Below are 11248 nucleotides of genomic sequence, written 5' to 3'. Positions count from 1 at the left end.
TATATATATATATATATATATATATATTTGGTTTTTTTTTTTTTTTTCCCATATAATCGACTAGGTAAGTATCTTAATTGGGCTTCTATTTTTGTGATAAAACACCATGGCCATCCGGAAATGGTGACACATGCCTTTAATTCCAGTGCTTTGGAGGCAGAAACAGGCAGATCTTTGTGAGTTAAAGGCCAGTCTGGTCTATACAGTGAGTTCCAGGCCCTCCAGGATGACACCCTGTCTCAAAACAAACAAACAAAAAATAAAACCCCCAAACAAACAAACAAAACAGCAATACCATGACCAAAACAACTCCAAGAGGAAAGGGTTTATTCAGGCTTATAACTCTCAGGTCACAGTCCATCATTAAAGGAAGTCTATGATAGGAACTCAAGGCAGGAACTGATCCAGAAATCATGGATGAGTAGTGCTAACTGTCTTGCTTCCACAGTTTGCCCAGCTTGCTTTCTTACACACCTAGGACCAATTACCCAAGGGTGACACCACCCACAATGGGCTGGGCCCTCCCACATCAATCACTAATTAAGAAAATGTCCCACAGGTTTGCCTAAAAGCCAGTCTGGTAGAGATACTTTCTCAATTGATGATTCTAATCCGTGTCAGGGTGACATACAAACCAGCAAAAACAGTGGGCAATAAATGATTTTTCAGGTGTATGCAGACAGCAATGTGTTTTAATTATGGTGCCTCCTTGCGAAATGGACATAATGCTAAGCGCCACATGTTTTCGTAAGTCTGTTTTCCTCACTAAGGACATTTTAGTATTTACCAACTCATTATGTTATACTATTGTCTGCCGTTTAAGGCTTGTTGCTTTCGATGAACTCAGCTAATGCCTCTATGTGGCAATTATAGTTACAAACCCTGAAAGGGGGACAATCAGTAAGTAAATGACCCCATCACTGCAATTCTGAATCAATCCATCTGTCCTTTTAAGAGTGGAAAGCTAGGATGACTCAGCCTGCAGGACTATCAAACATGTCTTCTGCATCTACAGAAGGCCCAGTGTCCCATGTGAGGGGAAATGAGGGCCAGAGATTGCTTCTGCAGACCCACTGAGCTCAGTTAGGTGGAGTCCAGTAACTGCCAGATTACTGTTCCCCATCAGCCCTGAGCTAGCAGGGGCCTTTAAGGTCATAATAGAGAAACAGGGCTTGGGGGAACAGCAATCACAGCGGTGAGTATTTTGTGATTTACTTATGTAAGGCATACATACCCACCTCGTAAATGAAGAATGGTTCCTTTTTGAGGCAGGTAAAGTCCTCCTAAGGTTCTTGAAATGCACGTTTCATGACGATTATGGTGTTAGATGCAAATATGAAATACGTTTAAGCCAATGAATATTTCATTTATAGACTATTAATAACAATTGCCCGGAGAAGAACTGAAAGGGTTTGATTTAGGAGAAAATCCTTATGTCCAGAGACTTACCAGCCGATCAGCCTGAATTTTAGAGGGTCATAACTTTAGTAGTCTGCTCCTTAGATATTGTTAGGAAGAATTTGGAACAGTGATTCAGCTAAGGCTTTTAATTCATGAGGACTTTTCTCAGTCTAGGAATGTTGTTTAACTGAAGTACTTAATTTGTTCTGAAGATGGACTAAAAAAGAAGAGTTCAGTCAACACTTGGCTGTCTCTTAGGAGATTAAGGCCAGCGTTTTGGAAGAGTGTTTGCTCAGAGCTGCTGTGACAGTCACCAATGGGCATGTGAGCCACAGAGTGAGCTGTAGGAGATGCGCCAGGCGGGTGCTGGGGACAGCAGAGCGGAACTTCAGGGCAAACTTCAGGGCTGATGTTTGAGCATCTGTTTGGCCTTTAGCCCTTAATCCTGAGAAATCTCTGCTAAAGTCATTCCAAGGTCCAAATGCAATACATTCCTTAGTCATGTCTTCCTTAAGTAAGTAAACTGATATAGTTCCCCAAAGCTAGGCTGATGTACTTTCGTTAAAAGCTCAAACTGTCAACCAAATCCATACAAAATGTATATCCCTCAACACTGGAAATTCTTCAGCAGCAGCAGCATGCAGTTCAACCTTTGTCTGAGGCTCATATGTACAGGCTTTAACATTATCATATTACACATGGCTTTTTAAAAGTTTATTGAATCAGATAAGAGAGTTTCTAGTTGGAGGACAGACAGTGTTAGGAATGCAACCTGGGGCCTCATGCGTACTAGGCAAGTACTATACCACTGAGCTACATTCCTCAACCTCTCCAGTCAGATTTCTTTTGTTTGAGGGTGCTCAAATTTCATACCCTAAAAAGGAAGCTCTGAGAAGAGTCAGCAGTGGGAAAGATGGGCACTCAGGAGAGTCTTGTTTCAGTTGCTTGGTTTTTAAACTTTGTGTTGATTGAGTACATGGGGGACTCATTCTGAAATATCCAAAGAGCTTCAAAAGGTAAATTCTAGTTTCAAACCATCATGGGAAATTTTAATCTATCACATTATGAATCTGCGTTACGAGGGTCCAGGACTTAGCCATAAGAGAAATGCATTTCTGGAACTGTGGTTGCTCAGTTGCCTTCTTAGGGTCGCAGTGCTCCATAAGGAACAATCCTAGTTTGCTTTCTGTTGCTGTGATAAACACCACGGCAAAAGCAACCTGGGGAGGAAAGGGTTTGGCTTATAATTTCAGGTCACATACAACCCCAAAGGAAGTTAGGGCAGGGGCTCAAGCCCCAATGAAGGAGAGGCCAAGGAGGAATGTTGCTTATTGGCTTGCTGCCTAGGATTCTGCTCAAATAGCTTTCTTATACAGCCCAAGAATCCCTGCCGAGGAATGGTACATCCCACAGTAAGATGAGCCCTCCTACATCAATTAGAAATCAAGAAAATGCCCCACAGACACACCTACAGAGTAGTTCGATTATGGTATCTCACAATTAACAGGCTTTAGATAACAGGCTGTGCCAAGTTGATAAGTGAAACTAAGAAAAAGCCTGTTCCTCATTACTTTAAGCCACACCTTTCCTTTCTTGTTTATCCCAAGGTCTCAGTATTATTAATACCATAATATAAAATATAGTATAGCTTTAAAAGTCCACAGTCATTAACATTTTCAACACTTTAAAAATCCAATGTCTTCTTCAAAAAGTCATTTAACTGTGGGCTCCTGTAAAATTAAAACAAAACATAACAAAAACAAACAAAAAACCCAAGTTGTATCTATTCTAATTCTAAGGGGGAGGACCAGTATGTGGTGACAATCAAATCAAAGGAAAACCAAAATCCAGCAACATCAAAAGGGTTTGTACAGTCTCACTTCTCTGGCTCTGCCATCTTTAACTAACATAGTTTGTCTTGTAACCTCCTCCACTCCAAGACTGACAGACATACAGTCCTTAGTGGACACCACACAGTCCAGATAGCTGAAGCATCCTGTGTTCTTACTGCAGCTGAGGCTGCACCTTCACCAATGGCTCGCCCTGGTCTCTCTTCAGGCACTCTGACCCTGCCACACAGTGCCAAACATCAGCCACTCTCCGTGACCCCTTTCTTCCTTCAAAACCTGAACCATGTAGGAGACATTATATTTCCCAATTAGGCTTCTAGCTTGAGATGCAACTCTGGTCCCCTCTGGACCTCAGATTCTGAGTGCTGATTATTTCTAGAAGAGTTCACCTCAGTGATGGTCATCTATCTCTTTGATGCCAGGTTCTGGAAGACTTTGGAAGCTGGAAAAAGCCATTGAATGCTGTAAGCAGAGCTTAAGGAGCAGGTTCTAGTAGGAGCCTAGAAAACAGTAGTGCTGAGACTAATGGGAAGAGTGAAGGCCTGGCTCACAAGGTTCCAAGGGGTTTCCATAAACAAAGACTTTATTGGCAACTGGGCTAGATAGCATTTGTGTGCTGTTTTGGACAAGAATCTGTACGACTTCTGCCATGTTAGGAATTTACATGAGGATAAGTTAAGAAGTAGTGGACTGATTTCTTTGGTTTAAGAAATATTTTAAAAGCATAACATTGAGTCTGTGGCGTTGTTACATATTGATTATTCTTATGCAGATCTACAGTGCAAAAAAGCAAGTAAGGCAGAAAGAAAGAAGCTTAATATTGCCCTTAAGACATGTGCTAACTAGTCTGTATTTGCTAAAGAGCATAGCATTGTTAAGGAAAGGCTTCCTGCTCCCCTGGAACAATAGAAAGGCTACCCTTAGGGCAAGACTCCTGGTGCCAACTTCTGTATTCATTTTTGTTGCTTTGTTACTGTTCCTGCTGTGATAAATACAAACTCAAGAAAGAGTTTCCTTTGGCCTTTAACTCTGGGGGGTGGGAGGGGGCCTCCATGTTCCTCGTGGTGGGGAAGGCATGGAAGTAGGAACAGGAAGCTAAGAGATCATATCTCAGCTACACACAGGAAGAGGAGAAAGAGTGAGAAGCGAGGCAAAGGTACAAGCCCCCCGAATCTCACCTCCAGTGATGTACTTCTTCCAGCAAGCTGTACCTTCTAAAGATTTTGTAAACTCCCCCTAAACTGTACCATCACAAATGCTCAAACACATGAGCCAGCTGGGGGGGGGGGGGCTTTCTTTTCAAACCACATCAGTCACTGAACATGAAAGTTACCCTCCTGGGGCTGGGGAGAGGGCTGGGTGGTTATAAGGACTGGCTTGTTCTTCCAGAGGAGGAGGGTTCAATTGCCAGCACCCACACAGCAACTTACAACCAGGGATACGCAAACCAAGTTTTGGAACCTTAAACAAAGAGATAGGAGGCCTGGAAGCAGAAAGAATTCACATGATCTAAGGTTATGAGGGAGCTGATAGAGAACAGACGACACCTGTAAGCACGTCACGTCCCTGGCAGCAACAGAGGCAGTGTATGCCACAGCTCATCTCCAACAGCATGTGATGCCGATCAAGCCAAAATCAGAACCTGTAAAAGCAAAGTAACCTTGGGAATGGTGCGTTTGGAAAATGAGAGTTCAGAATGCACCCCTTCACTCCAAACGAAGCTCAGGTGGCACAAAGGGTTGAAAGAAAGGAGCTGCAAACAGCGGGGCATTCTAAACGCTGCGTGGAGAAGACAGTTGCCATTACATTAGCTTACCTACCATCAGGCCATGCGTGACAAATGGCCAGATCTAAGCCAAAATGACGCGTTTCTCTGCCATTTTGCAGCAGTTGAGGATGTTAGGGGTATTTTCAGACTTGGCTCAGTTTAAAAGTCCACATTCCAGTTTATTTTCTCAAGCAGCCCAATAACAGAACGGTAACAATGCTGTCGGCTCCATTTTGCTATAGTGTTCTAATGCTGCTGTTTTCATGTTTTGTTTTGTTTTTCCGAAGAAATGGAGGAAAAAAGGGCCTACCACCTTCCTAGTATGTTAATGGGCTCGATAAAGTGTAATCCCTACAAGCCTTGCTCAAGAGTTTTGTGATTGTTTTGTTTCACTTCGTGTGGTAAATTGAGGGCCTCCTCCCTGTACACACCGGGCAGTCCATCCACCACTGAGCACAGCCAAAGGAGCCTAGCAGAGATGCTTCAAATTCAGGCTGTAAAATTGGTATACTCCAAATAGGGCTTGCAAATAAAAAGGGAAGGGTGCTGGGGAAATGCCAAGAAGCTCGGGAACCAGAATGATTGGAACCAGAAATAAATGTCAAACATTTCTTTCTTAGATCGTAACAGCTACCTCATTTTGTTTGGGTCAGTTGAGCTTGTGCAAAAAGGACTTCCCCCAACAGTTTCTAGCCAATAAAAGGCTCATGAGCAAAGACACACTGCACAGAGAAGGTGGGAGCTGCTTCAGGCAGCCTTAGCATATACATAGGTCATCGTGAATGTTATAAGCACTGATATTGGGTGAGACTGGCTTATGTGGTGATTTCCTTGGTAAGTTCAAAGAATTTCACTAATGTATTTAGGGCTTTATTTGATAAAGAAAAGCAAGAAAGCCACTGAAGGTTATGTACAGAGCTATTAGAACCTGAAAGCACCTATTTTGTCCTTTTTGACGAATTTAATAAAGTTCTTAACTTCCATTCCACAAGAATAACATCTTCAAGAAGCCTGAGATAATATAAATGCATAATTGTGTGTGTATGTGTGTGTGTGTGTGTGTGTGTGTGTGTGTGCATGCAATCTACTCCATAAAGTTTAGGTTAGTATTAGAGCATATTGACTTCTGGAACCGGAACAGAGAAACAAAACAAACAAACCAGATTTCTACCCATAGAGCAGTATCTCCCAAGTCCTGATTCATGTGGCCAGGATGATGCTGTGAATGGAAGGCAGAAAAGGGTCCAGGAGGGGCGGGCTAGAGAGACGGTTCAGCAGCCAACGTGCTTTCCAGAGAACTGGAGTGCAAGTCCCAGCACCTAGGTTGGGTGACTTCTACCCCCTGTAACTCCAGCTCCAAGGAGGTCAGATAATATCTTCTGGCACCTGCACACACGTGGCGCACACATGCATACACATAAACTTAAAAACAAATCTTCAGAAAAAAAAAAAAAAGGTATCCAAATGGCTCACACTTACATGCCGGCATTGGAGGCCAAGGTTCTACGTTAAAGGCCAGCCTGGGCTACATAGTGAGAACCTGTCCTATAAAACAAGACAAGGAAAAAGAGACATAAGGGACAAATTGGAGGTAAGGTCCAAACCCTTATTAGGATTTCCCCCCATGGGGACCCAGTTTCATCCAAGTGTGTGAATTAATGTTGCGATTGTTTGCTTCTTTAGAACCTCCCAATTCTCTGGATCTCAATGGCGGTCACCCTCGGAGAATCAAGCTCACGGCCCCAAATATCAACCTTTCCCTAGACCAAAGTGAAGGATCTATTCTCTCTGACGATAACCTAGACAGTCCAGATGAGATTGACATCAATGTGGATGAACTTGACACCCCTGATGAAGCAGATTCTTTCGAGTACCCTGGGCATGGTAAGTCGTGATAATGAGGCCAACAGTACATAAATAAATGGCTCTCTAGGAGACAGTACATCTTTCATTTTTGTGCAAGTGGCTCCTTTCTGTGACACTGGAAGCTTTTGTTTGAATCTCACTCAGGGGTGTCCATGATTGGCAGTCTAGAGTGTGATGGAGCAGGCACGGTTCCCAGTACTCATAGGCGAGTACTACCTTTTTGTGAAATCCCTACCTATGCTACGGGCTGTTGTAGGAAAACTGAGGCTGTGTGTACAAAGAAAGAGGCTTGCATCTGGAATGCAAAATCCTGAAGAGGAGAAATCAGAATTGACCATTTCTTTGGTATAAGCTCTTGCTGTCGAGAAGGCTCACTCCCTCAGACCCTAACGTGACTAGTTACTTCTCTTCCATAGGCCTTCCATAACTTAGTCTGTCATAGACGTTCCCCGCCCGTGTGGCCCTAGCCCCTGACACTCCAGGCCAGGGTTCTTTTATTTTCTTCATCTCCCTTGTTGGAACTGTTGTTTAATGATTTGCCTGTGTATCTGATTCAGATGTTTACTGGATTTTTCTCCCCAACTGGAATGCATGCTTCCTCAGGGCAGAGACTTCGTGGCTTTTGATGCTGTGTCTTCAATACAGGAAGCAGGAAGAAGGGATAGAGTAGGTGGGTTGAGGTAACAACAATGAGAAGTTGTCAGATTCAGGATTGACAGTTGTAGTAGGAGGACTTTAATCCTTTCTCTTGCTTGGTGACGGTTGGCTTGTTCAGACATACAGACAAATACAAACCATTTGCTTCATTAAGCAGCATCGCCATTTCGGTTCACTTAAAGCCAGGTAGTTTATGAAATTATAATTGAAAACCGAAGTGAAAGATGTTCAGCCATAACTACCATCCCTTGTTGAAAAAATTTATTCTGGTCTTCAAAAGAAACACTGCAATTAAGGGATGTTCAAGTTTTTAGACACGAGAAATCCCATCCATACAAAAATATAATTGGGAAATTCATCAAATTAGTTGGTTAATTCAGCCCAGTGTCCTTGAGCCACGGGGACAGCATCCATAACCGTTGCAGATTTACAGGGTGTAAGCTTTTATTCCCTCAAATTAAAAAAAAAAAAAAAATAGAATAGTTCCAAGGCTTATTGTTTGTGCTGCGTTTTGGCCGTGCTCATAGTTTTCTGTAGGGTTGTTTGTACATGTGGTCTGTAGTGGGTAGGTTCCATGACCCCAAACAAACACCAGTATCTAAGCATGTTCAAGTCCTTTATATGTAGTATACATTTGCATATAATCCATATACTTCAAACCATCTCTAGATTAACCATAGCATCTAGCATGATGTAAATGAATATTTTAGGGAATAATGAGAATGAAAACCTTCTGCACGCATTCAAGACAGATACAATTTTTTTCCACAAATATTTTTGTCCTGCAGTTATTTGACTCTGCTGATGTTGGGAGCTGAGTGTAATAATCTGGATATTAGACCTGACAGTGGAAAATACACAAACAATGTAAAAGAATATCTTGAATTTATTTATTTTTCTGCCACCTCAGAGTCTTCCCAACATACTCCATCTACCTCACCTGCTCTCACACCCTCCGTCTATTCCAGCTGCTCCCTGCTGGCCCAGCTCTTCTCTCCCTATTGTACTGACTTGAAACCAACATGAAAGCCAGCTATGGCTGGTCCCTCCCTCCCCCTGCCATTTGCTCCACTGTCTCCGTGGAGTGCTTTGCGACACCACATCTGAGCCTTTTATTTATAAATAGTAAATCTGTCAAGCAAAGTGGTGGTGGCTGAGCGAGCTGGTAATTAAAGCTGCCACTTGCTGACATGGTTCTTTTATTTAGTTGGCATAGTCGTGCTGAAAGAGGCAATTTAATGGCCTCAGTTATTCTGGGTCTTAAACTCAGAGAGTCTGATTTTAATGTAGGTTGAACTCTAAAATTCACTTTGATTTCAAAGGAAAGGTGCGTATCTAAGCACTATTATAAACAAATAAATAAGGAAACCAAAACATTAACTATCATAAACACAGAGTTTGTGTGAATAGTTATGTTCTGTACAGCAGACATGGATAAGCACTGTTTGGAAGATTGGAATGTAAATAGACTTTAAACCTAGTATATGAAGTAAGTGCTTATAAGCTTTGTGTCTTGGAAATTTTCAGGTAAGCATGTTGAATCTGGACTATTTATCCTAAAGAAAAGGGTTTGTTATCCATTCCTCCTGGTTAGAGTTTTGCTTTTGTTTTGATTTATTTTGTGTTGTTTTATTTTCATTTATTTATTTAACCACTTTACAGCCTAATCACAGCCCTCTCCCTCCTCTTCTCCTAGTCCCACCCTCATGAGACTGGGTCCTTCAGCCCCGTTCCCCTTCTCAGAGAAGGGGAGGGCCTCCCATGGGTACCAACCCATCCTGGCACATCAAGTCGCAGCAGGACTAAGCGCATCCTCTCCAAACTGAGGCCAGACAAGGCAGCCCAGCTATGGGAAAGGCAGTATATATATAGTTTTATTCAGCCATAACAAAAAAAAAAATGATGAGATTTCAGGTGACCTACCAGCCTGACTATCAAATACTTTCAAGTATAATTTTTCTTTCTTTCTTTTTTTATTTATTTACCTCTATTTTATGTGCATTGCTCTTTTGCCTTGCAAGTATGTCTATGTGAAAGTGTCAGATATTGGAATTATAGACAGTTGTAAGCTACCATGTGGGTGCTGGGATGTGAATCCAGGTCCTCTGGAAGAGCAGTCAATGCCTTTAACTGCTGAACCATCCTTCCTGCACTTAAGTATAGTTTCTCAAAAGTAGTCATAATCTGTTTTACTGAATGGACAGTTTTGTAGTGTTTACTGTATTATGTAGAATATATATTTTATAAATAATTCTTGTAAGCATCGGGTCTACTCTATAAAACAGACTGTGTTTTCTCCCACTGTAGATGAGAACACAGAGACATGGGAGGTTATATAATCTGCCTGCAGATATAGAGCTGTAAGTGGCTGTGGGAGCAGTTGTGGTGGTTTGAATGAAAATGGTCCCCAGAGGCTCATAGGGAGTGTCACTATCAGTAGGTATGGCTTTGTTGGAATAGGTTTGGCTTTGTTGGAGGAAGTCTGTCACTGTGGGGATGGGCTTTGAGAGCACAGAAGCTCAAGCCAGGTCCAGTGGCTCACTTGCTCTTCCTGTTGCCTGCCGATCTAAATGTAAAACTCTCAGCTACCTCTCCAGCACCATGTCTGCCCACATGCCACCATGATAATGGACTAAACCGCTGAACTGTAAGCCAGGCCCTGTCAGATGTTTCCTTTATAAGACTTGTCATGGTGTTGGTGTTTCTTTAAAGCAATAGAAATCCTAACTAAGACATCCTTCAATCCATGCATTGTGTTGACTTCCTGCTCATGTTGCTTCCCTGTCTCACAGACTGATGAGTAAAAAGGGAGAGGATCGTGTACTAAATTGAGCCTGCATATAGGAAACCAAGTGTGAAAGCTCATGTGCCCGTGTATGCTTCTGTAGGTCACACTTCTGCTTTGAGGCTCTGTCCTTCACACAGTTCTCTTGGTTATTAGCTAATAGTTGTATATCTACTGACCAAATACCTTTTTCAGGTTATTTGCCTAACGTTGCCAATTTGCTTATGGAAAAACAATTTAATCTCTCCATTAAAAGACACCAACTTGTTCCCTTCCAATCAATTTTCTTTTCCCGCTGTGTCCAAACAGCTGGAAAATATAATTAAGGCTTGATTTTTTTGTGTGTGTCAATGAAATCAGAACTACACAGATGGTGAAGGGCTTGGGGGTCAGTCATTCGTGTGAAGGGTAATCTTGATCTTTGCTTTCAGTGTATCATAATACTAACCCTAGAAACGAAATATTCAAAGGTCGAAAGGGAAATGATGACCTCATTCTGTTTTCCAAACCAACCAGGACATAATTTTCCTCACAGTTCAGAGCTCAGGTGTGATAAAGGCTATTTATCACTGATGTGGGAAGATGGTAAGGAATTTGGCCGGTGTGTTTTTGATAGGAACATCAGAAGCCACGTCTCTGTGCCTTTCGACTATCAGGGATCCCACGTGAGGTTTAGTGACCATCGAAGCGGCTTTTCCAGCACTGACCCCTGATGGCAGCATCCTGGCTGACAGGCGTGCCAGCATTATCTCAATCAGTCCAGTCGGAGTCACACCCCTATTGGCGGTCTTCCGTATTTCCAGCACCGACAGGCAGCCAGGTTTATAAAGCCGAGTCCTTGTTTCCACGCATGCAAGTGATGACATGTTAAGTTTCTGTGTCTGAGAAGATGCTTTTTCTTTGTATTCTTGTTCACTGAGG

The 11248-nt window shown here is 42.4% G+C and overlaps 1 protein-coding gene across 2 annotated transcripts in view; it reads left to right on the top strand.

Annotated features, from left to right (window-relative positions):
• The window catches only part of Prune2 (prune homolog 2 with BCH domain), a 195805-nt gene that overhangs the window by 150524 nt on the left and 34033 nt on the right, over positions 1-11248 (top strand). For both annotated transcript variants that reach the window (XM_055613838.1, XM_055613839.1), the window contains one exon: positions 6703-6903. In XM_055613838.1, coding sequence (XP_055469813.1) covers positions 6703-6903 — 201 coding nt within the window. The remainder of the gene's footprint in view (positions 1-6702; positions 6904-11248) is intronic.

The sequence above is a fragment of the Psammomys obesus genome, unplaced genomic scaffold, assembly GCF_907164565.1.
Source record: "Psammomys obesus unplaced genomic scaffold, mPsaObe1.curated_primary_1811, whole genome shotgun sequence".
NCBI classification, from domain to species: Eukaryota; Metazoa; Chordata; class Mammalia; order Rodentia; family Muridae; genus Psammomys; species Psammomys obesus.
Note: the sequence above shows the minus strand (reverse complement) of the source record. Positions and strands in the feature narration are given on the sequence as shown.